This window comes from Sorex fumeus, unplaced genomic scaffold, assembly GCF_029834395.1.
Source record: "Sorex fumeus unplaced genomic scaffold, SorFum_2.1 ptg000061l, whole genome shotgun sequence".
In the NCBI taxonomy this organism is placed as follows: domain Eukaryota; kingdom Metazoa; phylum Chordata; class Mammalia; order Eulipotyphla; family Soricidae; genus Sorex; species Sorex fumeus.
The window spans coordinates 252,373-273,149 of record NW_026606118.1 but is presented as its reverse complement, the minus strand read 5'-3'; the positions used below and the strand labels follow the sequence as shown (position 1 = coordinate 273,149).

The window sequence follows — 20,777 nt, the reverse complement described above, 5'->3', positions numbered from 1 at the left end:
AGCTCCCAAGGAGAGCACGGCTGCACAAGAGAAAAGTGGAGAGAGCAGCTCACAACCCTGTGGTGCTCAGGGGGACTCGGTCTCTGGTGCTCAGGGATGTGTCTATCTGGTGTCTGAGAGAGGCCTGGGGGGCCGCATTCCAGGGCTTGGGGCACATCTGGAGCACTGCTGGGGGAGGACAGCACAGGCCAGCCCAAGCAGAGGGAGCCGCGGAGCCATGTCCAGCGGGGCAGGGGCAGGTGAGACTGTCCCGGTGAGGAAGTCCTGGTGCTCTGGGCCCACCTTGGGGTCTGATTCAGAGGGCCGGGCCCCCGGGCAGGGCCCCACAGGGGGAGCCCACAGGTAGCCAGCACCCAGCCCTCCCCCAGGGCACATTTCCACCACCAGCTCCCAAGTCCCGCCCCTCCACCCAAAGCCCCCCACAGCCTATGGCAGGCACTTTCCTTCTGACTCTCCCTCCCTCCCTCCCTCTCTCCCTCCCTCCTTCCTTCTCTCTTTCCCTCCCTCCCTGCCCCTCCTCCCATTTTGGGGCATTATGGCTTGCAGCACCAATACTGAGGGGTTATCATGTTTGTTCCTTTATCTTTTTCAGCACACAGAGATAGTTGGAGACACTTTTAGACACAGAAGGTGTGCTTGTCCAGTCATCCCATTTGATTTGCCACACGTCCACTTGACTTTTACCACTGACATGAATTCCCACTAAAAAGAAAAGGTGCCTCACATCCAAAAGAACAAAAGCAACCGGTGTTGGTGCAGATGTGGGGAGAAAGGGACCCTCCTTCACTGTTGGTGGGAATGCCAACTGGTTCAGCCCTTTTGGAAAACAGTATAGACACTTCTCAAAAAATTAGAAACTAAGCTCCCATTTGACCCAGCAATACCAATCCTGGGAATATATTCTGGAGATGCAAAAAAGTATAGTAGAAATGACATTTGCACTTGAATGTTGATTGCTACACTGTTCACAACAGCCAGAATCTGGAAACGACTTGAGTGCCTGAGAACAGATGACTGGTAAAAGAAATTTTGGTACACCTATACAATGGAATACTACGTAGTTGTTAGGAAAGATGAAAGTCATGAAATGCGCTTGTAAATGGATGGACATGGAGAGTGTCATGCTAAGTGAAATGAGTCAGAAAGAGAGGGTCAGACATAGAAGGACTGCACTCATTTGTGGAATATAAAATAACATGAGACTGACACCCAAGGACAGTAGAGACAAGGGCCAGGAAGTTTTCTCCATAGTTGGAAGCCTGTCTCATGAGCTGGGGGAGAAGGCAGCTGGGATAGAGAAGGGATCACGAAGTCCATGATGGTTGGAGGGATCGGTCAGGATGGGCGATGTGTGATGAAAATAGATAAAGGACTAAATGTGATTGCTTCTCAGTGTCTGTACTGCAGACCATAATGCCCAAAAGTAGAGGAAGAGTATGGGGGAAATTTGTCTGCCGTAGAGGCAGGGGGATGGGTGGGATTGGTGGAGGGGCTACTGGGAACACTGGTGGTGGAGAATGTGCACTGGTGGAGGGACGGGTGTTTGGTCATTGTATGAACTGAAACTCAAACAGGAAAGTTTTGCAAAAAGAAGGTAAAAGAAAAGGTGCCTTTCTACTGTATTCCGTTTCCTCTCTAGACGGCAAGTGTCTGCGACTTCAGCAGTAGTCAGATCATACTGGGGGGCTGGGGGGTGGGCGTGTGGAGCCCCCCGCAGCCAGATGCGCTCACCTCCTGGTGGCTGAGGCAGAAGGCCTCCTTGCCCCAGTGCCGGTACAGCTCCAGGATCCCGATCAGGTCCCCGATGGCGGTGACGATGGGCAAGCAGAGAACCGACTGGATGCGAGTCCCTGACTCCAGCCCCGTGCCTCTCGGGAACCGTTCATCCTGCACAACAGAGGGGACAGCACACACACGCATGTCTCAGACCGCGCTGAGTCGCCTGCCCGAGGAAGGCCACGGCAGGCCGGGCCCCGGACACCTGGTGAAAGTCCTCAGCCTCTAAGGCGGATCCTATGTCCTGACTCAGCTCACCAGGGCCACGTGCACCTCAGGTGGCACCAGAAGCAAGGAGGATGCCACGCCTCTTTAGCCGGCACCTTCTAAGAACCATAATGCTCCATCCATGAGCTCCACTGGGCTCATATCACTAGAGAAGGAGCACTGCAGGGGTGAGTACCGGAAGAAGTGGTACACGGGATGTTTCTCTCTAGGGAGCAGAAGGAGAGTCCTAGGGCTTGAATGCAGGACTGGCACTGGGGGCCGGGCCGAGCACCCGGCGGGAGTGACGTGAGTACGGCCACGTGGGCCCCCAGACCAAAATAAAGAAATGATAAAAAATGATAATTTTAGGTAAAATGATATTTTCAAATACTAAAAAACGTTATCCTTCGGTAAGACTAGCATAAAAGTAAATGCTAATGATAATAATTCTAACTGACCTACACAGGTCCAGAGGTATTCAAGCCACCCAAGAATCACCATCTATCAGGGCTGGAGCAATAGCACAGCGGGTAGGGCATTTGCCTTGCACGCGGCCGACCTGGGTTTGATTCCCAGCATCCCATATGGTCCCCTGAGCACCGCCAGGAGTAATTCCTGAGTGCAGGGCCAGGAGTAACCCCTGTGCATCGCCGGGTGTGACCCAAAAAGCAAAAAAAAAGAATCACCATCTACCTAGTACAGAAAGTGAAATGAGTTCTGGGGCTTTAAGAACTACTTAGGTCTGCAAATTCACCCAAAAGAGTACAAGAAAACTGACATAATATTAAGATGCCAATTCTCCTCATGCCATCCTTTACTATCCAAGACAATCAATCCTACTCATGAGAATAGTACAGAGAATAATACAAACCGATATTTGTCTTTTAGACATCCTTTATTTATTTATTTATTTTTTTTTTGCTTTTTTGCGTCACACCCAGCGATGCACAGGGGTTACTCCTGGCTCATGCACTCAGGAATTATTCCTGGCAGTGCTCGGGGGACCATATGGGATGCTGGGAATGGAACCCGGGTCGGCCGCATGCAAGGCAAACGCCCTACCCGCTGTGCTATCACTCCAGTCCCTAGACATCCTTTAAAAGCCTGACTACGTGATAATTATTTTTGAATGAGAACTTACAGTGTCAATATGAAATGTTTACTGTCTTAACTCTAAATTCAGCTGCCATGTGCCGGAGTGTAAGTCTGCGCCTTTCCGCATGGGGGGAGGCCGTCCCAGCATCGGGCAGCCCCCGGCATGCTCCAGAACCTCCCAGGGGTGTCTGAGACCTCATTCCTCAGCAAGCGCCATGACCACAGGACAATACCATGGACTGTCCACTGCATCGTACATTTACCTTTACACCTTTTTTTGATAATCAGTCCCCTGATCTGTTCAGAATTGTACAGATAATTAATAATTAATAAAAGTCAAACTAAGAACTAAAGCCCAGATGTCATGACTCAAATTAGCACCTTCCCAGGGCATCTCTGCGTGCGTGTCCAGCTGTCCCTTTGAAAGCTCAGGCAGTGTCACGTGACTGCTAGCTCACGAATACTCGAGGCCCATCCCTCACGTTCCCTCCAGTCCCATGTCCAGGCCCGCCCACCCGGGCCTGTTCTGTCCACTGTGGCTCCTGCCAGAGCAGACCCAAGACGATCTCAACTGTGTGCTCTGTTCCCTTTGCCAAGTCTCGGCTCCCACGGGAGAGCCTGCAGCACTGCCCAGTGGGCCAGAGCGGGGCGCGGGGTTCGGGTCCAGGTGTACAGGCGGGGGGGTGGGGGGCGCAGCCAGCCCATAGGGGGCAGCCCATGGCAGGCGCGGAAGCAGTCACCATGAGCTCCGTGAGACTTCTGTCCCAAGAGGCTTGGGGACGCCACATGGGGTCACTATAGGACACCACCAACTGTGGGGCGGTGCGTCACGTAGCAACAGCTCACTCATTCAGACATATGCCCACATGCCACTCGCCCATGTACAGTCATGCACGTGAAAAACAAAGTTTCTCTTTCATGTGCATGAAAACTAAGTTACTTTGCTTGTCAGGATGTAAACAGACCCTTTCCGCCTCACTCTACTAGCGGACGCGACCTAAGAACTGTTCAAATCCGGCTCCCCGGGGCGCAGACCTGACCCCCGGGTGCAGGGAGTGAGTCACACGCAGACGTGTCTGCTAAGCTCCCTCTTGCCCGGTGCCTCTGCTCTGGTACACGCGTCACCGTCAGAGTGAAATGACTCGGCTTCCTCCTTGCTCCAGCCCTCGGGCCCCTCATCGCGGAAGCCACAGGGCCCTCACCCCAAGAATGTCGTCCACCAGGAGGGTCTTCCTGGACTTGGCCACGTAGGCGGAGATGGTTGTGCCCTGAGTGATGGGCCCCGCAGGGATGAGGCGCGGCTTCCCCTCCTTGGCTCCGGGTGGCGTGAACACACACAGGCTCTGCAAGGAGAAAGCACACGCGTCACACTCCCGGGACACGGCAGGACACCAGCCATGGAGGGAGGGAGGGAGGGAGGGAGGGTAGGAGCCACGTGGGGTCGCGAGGAGGCACTCCTACCCCCGACACTCAGAAGCCAGGCCAGCGCGGCCTGGAGAGAAGTGGACGACGTGTGCTGGCCCTGGCCAAGCCTGTCCTCAGCCCACACAACGCAGGCTGACCCAGGATGGCCCGGCGTGATCCCATTCCTCTTTGCTGCTTCTTTCCAAGCCTTTCTTTCCCCACTGCTTCCTTCTCTGGTGGCTGCATCACTCCCCTCCTGAGGCAGCTGACCTGCTCAAAATTACAGGCTCAGACTCACCATGGAAACGTTCCTTGTGGCACACGCCACACACACAAATATCTGGCCACATCTGGCTATCTAGTTCCCTTCCACTTAATTCAGGGTGGAGGGAGAGTAAAGCCCTGAAACGAACTTAGAAATAAATGTTTTCTTTAATTAAGCAACTGTTTTGAAGCAACTCAATCACGTCTGAAAGATCTACCAGATGAGAATTGCTAGCCACAATGAATCATATATGGCATGAAGGCAGGTTTTTTTTTGTTTGTTTGCTTTTTGGGTCACACCTGGCGATGCACAGGGTTACTCCTAGCTCATGCACTCAGGAATTACTCCTGGCGGTGTTCAGGGGACTATATGGGATGCTGGGAATCGAACCCGGGTCAGTCATGTGCAAGGCAAATTCCCTACCCGCTGTACTACTGCTCCAGCCCCATGAAGGCAGGTTTTAACATGACTGTTCAGTTATCTATTCGATGTGGGAAGCATTAAAGTCGGGTATGTTCTAGCAGCTCTTCTCTTTGATCTGGACTCACTATACCTCAAAGCCCAAAGATGTCTCCAAGCAGAGTGAGGCACTCTCTCAGGAACCTTCTTCAGGCACAATCTCTACTATGAATACGGGGCACAGCTCCGACCAACCATGGGAAGGGGGAGAGCTGGCAGAACCCTGCCATGTCTTAAACACAATAAGCTAGAACGCAATTCTGTGCATAAGAATATATGCTAGTGAGTGCAACGCCTGTGGAATATATATTATATATCTGTATTTCTCTACAGAGGAAATTCATTTGGACTAAGAACAGCTGAATGGGTGAAAAATGGGTCAATAAACACAGTAAAGTCTTACTTACAATAAATACAGTAAAGTCCTACTGTGTTGTAAGAAAAGACGAAATCACGCAATTTGCTGCCCCAAGAATGGAGACACAGGCTGTTGAGCTGGGGAGTCACCCCTGTGTCGGGCTGGGGAGTCACCCGTGTCGGGCAGGGGGAGTCACCCCTGTGTGGCTATGAAGAAACAGAGCTTGAGAATGACCAACAGCTGAGGTGTGGGCTAGAGAACTGAGCCTACCAAGGAGGCAGGAGGGGGTGAGGGGCAGGGGACACTGGAGGAGGGGGTGACGTTGGATGGTGTGCATGTGACACACTGTCACTCACAGTATCGCATACCAGGATGCCTCAATAGAAACTGAGAGGAAAAAAATGCATGATTTACGTCTTTGCTGCTGCAATGCCTGACTACCATCACTGTGGATTTTACTGTCAATGTTTAGAGAGAAACTGAGGAAAGAGTCCGCCGTTACCACACAGCCTGCTTCCCTACTATCACCTAATGTAATACGGCACAAAGACCACAATTAAGGAATTGGAATCGATACATTATAATATAATCTATGGATTACTTTAAAAAAATGGCCAGTAGTATCGACCTTGTAAGCTGACCTATAGTGCTGAGGTGGACGGAGGATGGCAGAGAAGCCCGAATCCCTGGGTGGGGGGAGGGGGGAGACACATGGCAATGGCCGTGGCATGGGAAACGCGACTGTCCCTGGTGTGGAACTCGTGGTGCAGAAACTGAAACCCAAAGGGGCAAAAGCCAGTAGCTTAGAATGCCTGAATACATGTCGTGCAGCCGTAACGATTTCAGACATGAATGACCTCTAAGATGACCAAGAGCCATTCCACCTTGCTTGTTTATAAAGAGCTTAGAAATCAGTCATTGTCACTGAGGTCTGTGACTCTGCTGGGCTCTGTGAACACCTGAAGGAGCTGGAGTAGGATATTTGGTTGAGTTCCCATCGCCGGCGTGAACAGTCCCGTATGTCACCCTTTCTCGGGATGGAGAGATGAACGACTCAAGGCCAAGAATGAGAGATAATTGCAAGAAGAGTAAGGACATGGCATATTCACTGTATCACCGTCTCACTGTCATCCCCTTGTTCATCGATTTCCTCGAGGAGGCACCAGTAATGTCTCCATTTGTCCTAGCCCTGAGAGTTTAGTAAGTGCCACATTGGAGGCTCTTTAAGGGTTAGGGGAATGAGACCCATCACCGTTACTGGGTTTTGGCATACTGAATACACTACGGGGAGCTTGCCAGACTCTGCTGGGTGGGCAGGATACTCTTGGTAGCCTGCCAGGTTCTCTGAGAGTGAGAACGAGACAATAAGAGGTCCGGGTGCCTGGTTTTATAGTCTCTGGATCTTGACCATTGATGGGATTACACAGCGCCAGGGGCAGTTGGTGGATGTGACTGCCCAGCTACTGGAAGATGGGGAATCTGGGTGGAGGAGGCCCAGTCCCGATCCAGCAGGCTTGGAGATCTCAGCCCCAGGTCCCACACACCCGAGTTCCTCCGCTAATTCCTTCATGTCTGAGGCTCGTCTGAGCATGTGGAGAGTGGTCTTAAGCATGGCTGTGGCTGGGTTCCGGAGGTCTTCAGCTGCCGGGGCTCTGCTCGGGGTGGGGAGGGAAACTCAACCTTCTCCCCTCCATGGGGCCCCGATGAGGACAGCCAGGTATGGGGGCAGGAGATTCTGTATTGTTCTCTTCTGGGAGCTTGGTCTGATAATCTCTAGATCTTGGCCGTTGATGGGATTACACAGCGCTGGGGGGCAGCTGGTGGGTGTAACTGTCTAGCTACTGGAAGATGGGGGATCTGGGTGGAGGAGGCCCAGTCCCGATCCGAGCAGGCTTGGAGATCTCAGCCCTGGGTCCCGCACACACGGCTGTGCGGGACCCCCATGGCATATTCATCTGAAGAAAAATAACACGTGACAGTGATTTTCTCAAACCATGAGAAAGTTTATTAAAAGGTGAATGCTGGACTGTTCTCTTTCTCTACCCAAGACAGAACAGCCAGAAATGGCCATACACTGAACTCAGTGGTGACCAGAGAATCCCCAGAGAAGAACTTCCCATGAGAGCAACATAAAGGAAGCTCAGGTGAGCTCCCAGCTGAAGCCCAGGGTCTTTCCAAATGGTTGTGACTTTGATAAAACAGGCATTTTAAAAAATTACCTTTGTATACGCTTCGTATGGCGTATCTTTGAGTTATACTTAGCTTATAACAGTGATTATGGAATGGCTCACATATTCCTGTATTATTAGGTTAGTTAATATAATGGACATTTACTGCTTCCAATTAGCGTTTCCATAGGATGCCAAAATAATAGATTAACCAATACAGACCCGGGGTTATTAAAAGTTGTCCTACACATTACGTCTGGTGAAAGCAAGCAATTTGGCTTACTGAAAAGAAATGATTTAGAAATATGTTAGTTGCTTAAAACTGAAATACATATATAATAATTACAGGAAATGTAGCTGAAAAACATGTAATACGAAACACTTAAAAACCTAGAGTAAGAACTGCAAGCTTGTTTTCATGATAAGTAGCTCTTAATTTTTATTTCTGTTTGTAAAATAAAAGAAAACCTCAAGGGAGAACTGAGGCAAGGGGCAAGGAAACAATGAATGAGGCCTCCGGACAGTCAAGGCCTGGGCAGGTGAGAGGAGGAGGAGTCACCTCAGAGGAACGTCTGTTCCTGACGCAGCTTCCATCCTGTCCTCCGTCTGGGGCCTTCCTGATGCCATGTTCCCTTTCTGACCCACGTCTGCATGTGTGCTATGTGCCTGCACGCTCTCTGGGGTCTTTAGAGGTGCACAGACAGCACGTCGGCTGTTACCACCAACGAGGAAACCTGCAACAGGCCTCTAGCTAGAGACTGAGCCTGACCCACAGGCAGGTCTCAGGCCTCTTATTACACCTCCCTGACTCCACAGAAACCACCCAAGAGTCTCTGTGGGGCTGTGGGCACAGTGTGTACACAAACAGTTAGACAGGAACTCAAGTCCTTTCCTCTGGGGCTGAAGCTGCCTTCACTACATGCCAACCCCCGATTTTCAGTCTGCTGCTGGGCTCTGAATTCTGTACCCTGTGCTTTACGTACCTATCCGCTGATTAGTTATCATCCTTTACAATGCATCTTGTGGCCTGACAGGCATGTCTTGCCTGGGCTCTTAACATGACAGTTTACATATTTCATTGACAAAGGAGACACATGAATGCACTGACAGAGGATGGGTGTAAACGCATCCTACAGAAACAAAGGAAATAAGGACTTCGTTTCTCAACAATAATTCATAGAATTTGAGTTGCTAATAATTTAGATGCCTTCTCGTCTCGGTCAGACCAATGACGTCGTACTTGATCTTTCACGCTTGTACTATCAGGTCCTTGATGGATGCATCCAATGCCAGTGTATGTGCATTGATAGTACAGACACTTATTTTTGTCCATCTTCATTTTGGCAGCCTAGTTCGGCCTTGAGATTTGATCAGCCTCTCCTTCCTCATCCTTCTTAATGCTGCCATATTGGTGGCTCTTTTAGGGTGAGGGGAATGAGACCCATTGTATTTACTGGTTTTGGCATATCGAATACACCACAGATAGCTTGCCAGGCTCTGCCATGCGGGCGGGATATTCTCGGTAGCTTGCCAGGCTTTCCGAGAGGGATAGATGCTTTTAGGGTGGCCTCTAATCACCCTTGTTCCCATGGTTCTCTCCCATAAATCACATCATGCCGTTTTTGACACTGGAGAAAAACTGTTTCTCGGAACATGCGACAAAAGAGACATCAGTGGTGTCGGGGTCCTTGTCAACATGAACTTGGCCATAAGCATTGATTCATTTGAATGCCTAACAACCCAAATCAGACAATTACACTTGAATAGATGTGGCTCACTGCCAGCAGTTTCTATCTTCATTGTCTATACACCAACATCCAATTATGATGAAGGAGAAATTGAGAAGTTGAGAAGTTCTACATGGAGCTGGAGAAGTTCTATAAAGAAGACCACACCTTCTACAAGATCACTGTCAGTGATTTTAATGCCAAGATAGGACCAAGAAGATTGGCCAAAGAACTTCACATCGGGACCCATGGCCTAAATGGAATGAACAGGGTGAGAAACTGATTTCATCATGTCGACCATGACCATCGATGGTAATTCACAATTCCAGAAAGCCGAATCTAAATGTTGGACATGGGAGTCTCACGGTGGATGGTTACACAACAAAACTGACCACATCCTATTCAATCAACGGTTTTGCCTGACCGGCATCACTGTTGTCCCAAAATTCCAAACGGGATCGGACCACTGTCTCCTTCATGCAAAATTCTACTTAATGGAGCAGGGGAAAAGGACTGCAAAGTTTAAGAAGAGAACTCCCAGAATGACCACCAACTGGGAGCTCTTTGTCACTATTGCGGAAACTTGGGAAGATGCCATCATTGACAACATTGACGATAAATAGAGGAATACAATTGACTGGTTCACCACTTCCATGATTGTGCGAGGAACGCTGAGAGAGAGAGAGAGAGAGAGAGAGAGAGAGAGAGAGAGAGAGCCACAAAAAGACACCTATCTTCAAAAACTCTTGAAGTCATTCACCAACGTGGCTTGGCGCAAGCCTCAGGCAACTTCAAGTGAATATACAAGCTAACAAAGCAGTACAGAGAAGTGATCACAAAAGACCTCAAAGAGAGAAGAGCAGCAGTGCTGGCTGATGCGGCAGAAGCCAGGAAAAGCATTCGCAATGCCCGCCTGTCCTTCGCCAACTACAAGACCAAGATGACTGCCCTCTGACATCCTGATGGATCTATCACATCTTCCAGAAGGGCAATGGAGAAGATTATCCATGACTTCTACTCAAATCTCTTCGATAGCTACATCCACCTGCCCACATACCAAGTTCCACAGGATGGATATGTCATTCCCAACATTCTCCCTTCCAAAATCCAACATGCCATTTCATCAGTAAAGAAGCAAACAGCACCCAGCCCAGACAAGGTCAGACCCGAACACCTGAAGAACCTGCCGCCAGTACTCATCAATACACTGGCTCGGTTCTTCACACTACCTTTCTGAATATAAGTTTCTGTTCCAATGGAAAACCAGCAGGACTGTACTACTGTACAAGAAGGGAGACACCCACGACATTGGCAACTATTGCCCAAACTGCCTGTTGTCTGTCGTCTACAAGCTGTTCACTCAAGTCATCCTAAATAGGATTGCAGAACACTAGATGAAGGACAACCATGCGAGAAAGTTGGGTTCTGCAAAGGATTAAGCATGATTGACCATATCTACATGATAACCAAACTCACTGAGGTTTCTCAGGAGTTCAAGATGCTGCTCTGTCTAATGTTCATTGATTTAAAGAAGGCCTTTGATTCTGTTGAGATAGAAGCAGTCATCGAAGCCCAAGCCAAACAGGGCGTTCAAACTCAATACATAAGGATCCTCTGTGAGCTGTATTATGGATTCACCGTGGCCGACCCCGGTTGGTCCAGGTTCAATTCCTCCACCCCTCTTGGAGAGCCCCGGCAAGCTACCAAGAGTATCTCACCCACACGGCAAAGCCTGCCAAGCTACCTGTGACGTATTGGATATTCCAAACACAGTAACAACAAGTCTTAGGATGGAGGTTACTGGGCCTACTTGAGCAAATCAGGATCCCACCATTCTACAAGGAAGTGACCATCCATGTCAAGAGAGGGGTTAGGCAGGGTGATACCATTTCACCAAAACTCTTCAGTGCCATCCTTGAGAACGTCATGCAATGACTGGAATGGGAAGGAGTGGGAGTGAAGATAGATGGTCGGCAACTACACCACCTCTGCTTTGCTGATGACATCATTCTAATAACACCAAACATTAGCCAAGCAGCACAAATGCTCGCCAACTTTGACCGTGAGTGTGGAAAGGTCGGACTACAGCTGAATCTCATGAAGACAATGTTTATGAGAAACAGTTTCATTCCTGAAGTTCCATTCGCTCTCAACAAAATGAACATCTCCGAATGCAACAGTTATGTATACCTAGGTCGAGAAGTCAACATGATGAATGACCTGGCACCTGAGTTGCGCAGGAGGAAGAAAGTGGCTTGAAACACCTTCAAGAGTGTTGAAGAAATAGCTAAGAGGATGAAGAACCTCTGGCTCCAGGCACATCTCTTCAATTCCACTGTTCTTCCTGCATTAATATATGCCTCAGAGACCTGGGCCCTATGAAAACAGGATGAGAACGCTATTTGGGTCTCCCAAAGAGGAATCGAAAGAGCTAAGCTTGGAGTATCACGCTTCACTCAAATGAGAGAAAGAATGCAGAGTTCCAACCTCTGTTGACGATCAAGAATCAGAGATACTGTCTCATTTGCCAAGGTACTGAAAATCAGATGGGCTAGACATATAATGGTATTTGGAGACTACCGCTGGACTAGAGCCATTACCGACTAGATTCCACAGGACATCAAAAGATCACGTGGCCGCCACCCACCCACGAAATGGTCAGACTTCTTTGATTGGTTTGAGGTTCTTTGTGTTCCTAAAATGATAAGACACCATTGGGCTACACTAGCATGTGACAGGGACAAATGGAGATGTTACTGGCACCTGATCAAGTAAATCGATGAGTAACAAGATGTCAAGTGATCAAGTGAATAATTTAGATGTTCAGACTAATAAGATAAACAAAATTAGAATCACTATTTTCACAGAAAATCACTATTTTCATACATTAACAGTTTGTAATTTATTTATAAAATCTAGCATTGGACCGACACTGAAAACCAATGTAAAAACCAATGTTTTTATAAAATATTGTATAAATATACGAAAACTTCCATTAGTACCAATATTTTTTTCAGAGGTTAGAGATCACAAAGACAACTGAAAGAAAGGGAAGGTTCCAAGTCCCACAGCTCAGCCACCTGAGAGGTCATCCACCACCTGTGGGCTCGGGGCTGGTTTGGTAACCTCTGATCCCTGGGGGGCACTGAAGGGTGACCAGCTAGGACTACCAGCTGTAGTCCGACCTTTCCACACTCACGGCCGAAGTCAGCCAGCATCTGGGTGGACAGGCTCAAACAGCTTTATCAACGAAGCTAATTACTAGTTAGCAAATACGCTGGCGATGACAGCAAGTTTTCTTACATCTTTTACAATTGGGTCATTTAAACCAGGAAAATCTGGGAACCACAGTTTGAACATGCAGTGGGCCTCAATGAAGAAATGAAAAATGCATTCTAAGAGCAATGACTGTAAAGACTATAAACAGTAGATGACCACTATTTTCAAAAACGCCTAATAAGGTGAAACTAGGTGAGGCACTGACATGGGACAGCTAAGTCCGACTCCACTCGCCGAACCTCGGCTACTGGCCACGGTCACGCCCCACCAACTCCGGGGCACTTCATTCATGACGCTTCACACACAACCACATACATTTCAGATATGCTTTGTAAGGACAGAAAGTCATTTAGGTTTGACGCTGGAGAGACAGTACAGCAGGCAGGGCGCTTGCCTTGCACGCGGCTGAACTGGGTTGGATTCCCAGCATCCCACACGGTCCCCGAGCACTTCTAGGAGTGATCCCTGAGCACCACCGGGTGTGCCCCAAAGCAAAAATCACCTAGGTCTACGTAAGTAATTAAGGTGTTTTTATATGTTTTAAAATCATCTATGTCTAAATTTACGTTATGGAATTTCAGGGTGTTTCTTAGATACATTAGAAACTGCTGAGTGAAAGAAGCAGCTGTGCCCATCTATTGCACAGCAACGTGTTCAGTAGAGTGATTAGTCATGATTTTGCTTAGTGAGGTTTTTCATTTTTTATATGCTATTTTATTGACCTCAAATATTTTCAAAATTAGACTACTGTAAATACATTCTAAATGGTTTCCACACATTTATTTTATGCCCATCTGATATATTATGCATGCTCTTGACAAATTCAACTTTCCTAGTTAGTAGTTTGCAAAATTCACTTCTTTCAAAAATACTTGCATGTGTTTCTTGTTTACAGAATAAAGTCGGGTCCTTTCACCTTTCTCTGTTCCCAGTCTCCTTCCTAGTTTTCTAAGACAGCGCTTAGGCTATTATTCGAACACATCACGCACCTTTCAACTAAGTCATTTCTCTTTATACTGTTTGTTGCCTTGCTGTTCTTTCCCTGTCTTTTTCATTATCATTTAAATCCTTCTAGACATACCTCCATTCTCTTCTGGAAATTTATTTAACTTTCATTATTTTTCCCCACTTTAGAGTTGACCTTAAGCAACCCCTTTATCGAATCAAGGACATCAAGAGACTTGACTCAACTCAGCATTTCACCAGCAGGAAACGGATTTATTTTCTCAAAAGGCACTAGGTGGTGCCAGATGGTAAATGAATTCAGATCTGCAGAGGGGTGAGATTCATTGGGAACAGGGATTTGGGGACTAAGGAAATTTCTTAAGTTTCTGTTGAATGAGTAATGACCATGATACAATAAGTCAACTTCACATGAGCCAACTTCAGAATCAAAAATCTTTGAAGAGTTGCCCTAATTCTGGGGACACTCCCCTTCCTTGCCTGACCTCTGAAACAGCCTCTACTGCACAGGGATTCTTTCTCTGAGCAGGTGGTTCCAATGGAAAATGGACAATGCAGCCAGCCGACGCAGCGCTGCTCACTGGACTGGACTGCCTGAACACGGGAGCCAAACACGGTCTCTAGAATTAGGCTCCTGAATTTTCAGGAAAGTGATGTCTGCAGTGTCTTCTATGGACTCACCAAGTAACTTCCTATCAGGCACTGCTTAAATAAGAAGCTCTGGGTGCTCCCTCAAACAGGGATATTCAGGGTTTACACTTGAGAGCACATCTCCTCACAATTAGTCATTTTCTAAAGGGTGTTGGGAGGACCCTCCCAGGATGAGAGATGCATGCTGAAAGTAGACTATAGACCAAACATGATTGCCACTCAGTGCCTCTTTTGCAAACCACAGCACCCCAAAGGAGAGAGAGAACAAAAGGGAATGCCCTGCCACAGAGAAGGGGTTGGGTTGGGGGAGTGGGGGGTGGGAGGGATACCGGGACCCGTGGTGGTGGAAAATGGGCACTGGTGGAGGGATGGGTACTCGATCATTGTATAACTGAAACCCAAGAACAAAATTTTGTAAGTCTACAACTGTACCTCATGGTGTTTCATTAATAAAAATTTTAAAATTTAAAAAAAAACAATTAGTCATTTTCACTCTATCTATTGTCTTAACTATCTTCCAAAATTCTTGAACTTCCACAACTGTGCTTTCTCTCTTTTACTTTTTTTTGGGGGTCACACCCCGTGATGCTTAGGGGTTATTCCTGGCTCGTGCACTCAGGCAGTGCTTGAGGGACCATATGGGATGCTGGGAATCAAACCCAGGTTGATCACATGCAAGGCAAACGCCCTACCCGCTGTGCTATCTCTCCAGCCCTTCTCTTTTACTTCTTATTAAATTAGGTTTAAAACTTTATTTTGGTGGTGGGGCAGAGAAAGTAGAGCGAGTTACGACACCTGCCTTTCACACGGCTGACCTGGCACCCCGATGGTCCTCTGATGCTCCTGAAAGTGTTCCCGTGTAAGAGTCAGGAGTAAGCCAGGAGCATCTCCAGGTGTGATGCAAAAAAAAAGAAACAAAAACCTGCTTTTCTGTACAGTTCTAGATTTTTCATTTACAGAGATTTTTCTGCTTCCTCTCTGCAGAGATTAAGATACACAAATTAAGTGGGCAAATCCCATGATGTAAATTGTACTTATTACAGTGTCTAGTACCAAGAACAAAACCATGAGGTAGAGCCCCATAAAAATGTACTGATTTAATAATTTTTTGTTCTCTTTTTCATTAGTGCTTCAAAATGTATACAAAACACTGAATACTTCAAAGATAGAAATTACCCTTGTAAGTCATGGAGCTATACAAATAATTTTGTTTATAGCATTAGCAATATTAAATTCATTTTCATAAACATTTTTAAATAGTCGACTGATTATATTTAATATTTTTCCTTGTTTACTGAGTTATTTGGCAATTTTTTTATCCCATTCCACCCCCAGCTTAGTTTCTTTTGTTTTTGGATAGTAGGATGATTTGAATTCTTAAATGGGAATTAAACTGCTCCAAGTATTCTCTAATTCAGAGAAAGGAAATCCCAACTTTTTACCAATTAAAATTACATATTAAGTTCAATCTGTCCTGGTGAGTAAGTGGATGGATGGATGGATGGATGGATGGATGGATGGATGGATGGATGGATGGACGGACGGATAGATGGATGGATGGGTTAATGGATGGATAGATGGATGGATGGATGGATGGATGGATGGACGGACGGACGGACGGATAGATGGATGGATGGGTTAATGGATGGATAGATGGATGGATGGATGGATGGATGGATGGATGGACGGAAGGACGGACGAATGGATAGATGGACGGATAGATGGATGGACAGATGGATACATGGACGGATAGATGGATGGATGGATGCATGGGTGATGGATGTACAGACCACAGCTGATGAAGAAGTTACAGAAACTTATCAAATGATATTTTTGATCTGTCAATAACTAAAAAAATATCTTGCCTTTTTGGTAAGACTGTTTTTCTTGAATGGATTTAAATAAACCAAATATTTCTTACGAAGTCCTAACGGGTAGCTTCTCCCAGGCCAGTCAGTGCCCATCCTCGCTCCAGCTTCCTTCCCGGGCTCCCCACTGGCCACATTTCCTGGGGAAGCCAGTGGAGAATTCTTTTTTTTTATCACTGTCTGCTATAGAGGGCCCTTCTGTGTTGGAATCCCACCCCAACCCTCAAGAGAAAAATTAAAAATTAATAATTAAAAATATAAATTGCATTAATTCATTCAATTTCATTATTTATTTAAATTTTAATAAATTATTGTTGATTAATAAAAGGATTAATTTTATTAAAAAACTAAAACTTAAAATTTAAAAATAAAACATTTTTATTAATTCATCAAATTTTTCATCATTTAGGGCTGGAGCGATAGCACAGCAGGTAGGGCATTTGCCTTGCATGCGGCCAACCTAGCTGACCCCGGTTCCATTCCTCTGCCCCTCTTGGAGAGCCCGGCAAGCTACCGAGAGAATCTCGCCCGTACGGCAAAGCCTGGCAAGCTCCCCGTGATGTATTCGAGATGCCAGACACACTAACGAGTCCCACAATGAAGACGATACTGTGCTCGCTTGAGCAACTCGATGAACAATGGGAGGACAGTGCTACAGTGCAGTGCATTTTCTAATACACTCTCTATTTAATTATTGATTACTGATCAATAAAATTAATTTTATTAATTGACAAAGGGCTGGAGTGATAGCACAGCAGTAGGGTGTTTGCCTTGCATGCAGCCAACATGGCCGACCCAAGTTCGATTCCTCCGCCCCTCTCAGAGAGCCCAGCAAGCTACCGAGAGTATCTCGCCCGCACGGCAGAGCCTGGCAAGCTCCCGTGAGGTATTCCATTTGTCAAACACAGTAACAATTGTCACAATGGAGATATTACTGGGCCCGCGCGAGCAAGTCAATGAACAACGGGAGGACAGTGACACAATTGACAAAATTAAAGTATTAATAATTAAATATAAAGAAATTTATTAATTGATTAAATTATTTGATTTTAATAAATTGTTGAAATTAATTAATTAAAGAAATTGATTTTATCAATAGAATAAAATCAAATTTAATAATAAAAATATAAAATTTTTCTTTTTATATTGCAATCAACTCCTGAACAACTTTTCATTTATATGCGTTTCTATACAATAGGAAGCAATGTGTTTTTTTTCACCAAATGAAAGCTTGTTTCTTAAAATAGATGGGCCATTTCTACTTGTCTTGTGACATATTTTCATGAGTCCTAACCTTCCTACCTCCTCTGAGTCTGCTCTTCCTCCCACTCCCTTGGCCTCTGTCTCCCTTGGCGGAGTGTGGCCAGGCTGGTAAGTTTTGTGCCATGTGGTCAGGTTGGGCAGGGTGGTCAGGCTGGTCAGGTGCGGGATGGAGCAGCAGGGGCCTGGCCAGCGCAGTGGGGCTGAGCCCGCGGCCTCTCAGGTCTTCCTCTCACTCACACTGAACGAGCTTCCCACTGCTGAGAACCTTCCACACCTTCGAACCATATGGGAATTACTCTCCAGTGCACTGACTATCAATCACTTCCTCTGCTCTCATCCATGACAAAGGGAAAAGAGCACTTCCTAAGAAGCTGACAATTCTGCCATCTATAGCCTTGACATTTTTGAAATCGACTAAATTGTTATGTTTTTTATTGTATTACTATAAGTTGTGCAAGACAGATGCCCTAGCGCTGTGCTATCGCTCCAGCCCTGCGCAAGGATGGCACACAAAATAACATTAAAATAAAAAATCAAAGAAAATGAAACATGAAACTTACAAAGGTTCTGAGCAATTTTAGAATAAGAACATGTAAGTTCTTTAATTTTTTTAAGAGCTTTTCTTTCTTCAAGACCTTCCTCTTCTCTTTTCTCTTTTTGTTCGCAAAGCCTGGCAAGCTCCCCGTGACGTATTCAATATGCCAAACACAATAACAACAAGTCTCACAATGGAGACGTTACTGGGCCCACTCGAGTAACTCAATGAACAACAGGAGGACAGTGCTTACGTTATTTAAAAAAGCTTACTAGCCATGACTCAAAATCCAGACAATTAAAAAATCATCAATAAATCTCTAAAAGATGCTACCTTTCCTGTGCAAAGGAACACCTAAGAAAACATACATGCACTTCCTCTGTTTATTTTATTTAATATAGATAGCTTACATCTTAGAAGCATGTCAACATCTTTTGCAAGCAATATGGCAGATAGAGAATTTGAGATGCCTGAAAAATAAACCAACTTAACATTCTTTAGAGACTGGGTAGAATATAGTTTACAAACCTGTTAGAATAGATTGCTGTGCATTCAAGCTAGAAAGAACACACAGAAGTGCAAAAGGACGTTAACCAAGGCACCCTCTAGCAAGCAAGTGCCAAAGGCGCTCAGTTTTCCTGGAGATTCCCAAGCAGGCCTGAGCACAGGGAGGCCTGCCCAGAGGGAGAACCGGGTCCCGATCCTGCCCGGAGACAGAGCCCGGGGTCCTGGTCCCTGCCCAGAGGGAAAGCTGGGCACTGATCCCGCCTGGAGACAGAGGCAGGCTCCTAGTCCCCGCCCAGAGGGAGAGCCCAGGCCCCTGGTCCTCCCCTTCCCCCGCCCAGAGACAGAGCCAGGCCCCTGGATCCCGCCCGCCCAGAGAGAAGCCTCCACCTGGGGCCCCTCTTTCAGGCAAGAGCAACAAGGCGTCCCTGCACAGGACAGGCCCAGAGAAAGGCCCCCCTCAGCTCAGGCTGAAGGACACATGCATCACACAATGAGGGGGACAGAGAAATCAAATTACCTTGAATCTACTCCTGCAGGGAAAATTAAAATCTCCTTCCAGAAATCCCATCACGGGGACTTGAGCATCAATTAGCTCATTTACTAAACTAGGACTGAGAGTACCTCGGGCAGGCGGGAAGGACAAGCGTCTGTCCTCTCATCCACGCATCTTCATCCACGCAAGTCTCCAATGGGTGCATTTATGAAGGCCCAGGGGCTCACTGAGAGACGGCCAAGTCGCAGGGACTCGGGAGCCAAGCAGGCTCTGTGGGTGACAGGCAAGGACACCAGTGCTCAAGGCCACGCCCGAAAGAGGAGGGAGCGATCTAAGGCCAGGGCCACGTACATCAAGAAACACGGAAAAAACTGGGAAACACTCCCAGGGAAAAAAATGTCTTTGATGACGGACTGAGAGGCAAAGTCTGAAAGAAGGAAAGAAGTAACCACGCAATAGTAGAGAGACAGATCATATTCATCCAGCTGAATTCTCGAGCCCACAAAGGTACCAGTCAAAGAAAAGTATGTAGGGGGAAAGAGAAATGATTTCAAAAAAAGAGCTAAGATGCATGAAGATGTGAACAACAAAGCGAAGTGATTATTTTAGCAAGGGAAAGACACTTCATGAACACGAAATTAACTGACCTTAGGAGTTGAGAATGAGAAGTCAGAAGGGGGATGATATCAGCCCCTAATTAGGTAACGAAAGCCCGAGAGAAACGCGAGAGCTAGAATTGACGTATACAGAATCACAGCTCCGCTACTACAGGTACCAAAGCTTTTTCTACATCGCTGATTCAAGGAAGTTATTTTGCTAAGATCAACTATAAAGAAGTCTTCCAAACATAAAGAGAAAAATCGGCCAAATGACCAGAAAAGGGGAAAAAAAAAAGGATTATCGAAACTCAATCACAACTCTAGAGAGCCCAGAATTTGTTTTGTTTTTTTTAATCTGAAGATCCCAGATCAGGCGTGAGGAGCTGGGAGTCACGCTGAGCTAACGTGCACCGATTAAACTGTAACCACCGTGCCTGTAGGGCTGGGAATGATCTTCTAAAGGAAATTCTTGACTTTTTTGAAACAAAAGTCCCAAATTGCCAAAATAACTTTTTTTTTAAATTCAAGACTATGACAGAGAGGTTGTTTTAATAGCTTAGTCATTTAAACTACTACCAGTGAGCAAAGGAGAACTCAGAGTATTCTGAAGCCCAGTAACACCTGAGAACTTCGCTTCAGGAGCGCCCGAGTCTGACTGTTTCCAGGGAGCGCAGCAGAGGTCATGGGGACGCAGAGCCAGTGTCGGGAGGGGGCGTCACTGGGACTCTGGGTGCCGCTGCTCTAGCATTCTGGGAGCAGAGGGGACCCCCCTATGCTTGTGCCCTGCTGCCATTCTACCAGGCAGAAGGGCACCTGTTCCGCCCCAACAGAGTGGCCAGTTCAGGACAGCCCGTGTCCACAGTGAGCAGTGGCGGCACTTGGGAGGCGGGTGGGCGGGCGGCTCACAGGGCCTGTCTGTCTGATCCAAGATGCAGATGTGACGGGCTCTCAGACCACTCTGAGATGGGTGGGCTGCTTTCAGTATGACACCATCAGATACCAGACAGAAGCCCCTGCCTCCATCCTGCCCTGTCAGCGGGCCTGCTGGGGGAGCACTGAGCATGGGCAGGGAGAGCACTGTGAATGGACTGGGGGAGCACTGAGCACGGGCAGGGAGAACACTGGACACGGGCAGGGGGAGCACCGGGCATGGGCTGAGG

The 20,777-nt window shown here is 47.1% G+C and overlaps 1 protein-coding gene across 1 annotated transcript in view; it reads right to left on the bottom strand.

Annotated features, from left to right (window-relative positions):
• PDE10A (phosphodiesterase 10A) overlaps positions 1 to 20,777 on the bottom strand; it is a 253,490-nt gene that overhangs the window by 59,496 nt on the left and 173,217 nt on the right. The window contains exons 6-7 of the mRNA XM_056126308.1: positions 4,281 to 4,421; positions 1,732 to 1,887 (exon numbers count right to left, since the gene is read on the bottom strand). Of these exons, the coding sequence (XP_055982283.1) occupies positions 1,732 to 1,887; positions 4,281 to 4,421 (297 nt within the window). The remainder of the gene's footprint in view (positions 1 to 1,731; positions 1,888 to 4,280; positions 4,422 to 20,777) is intronic.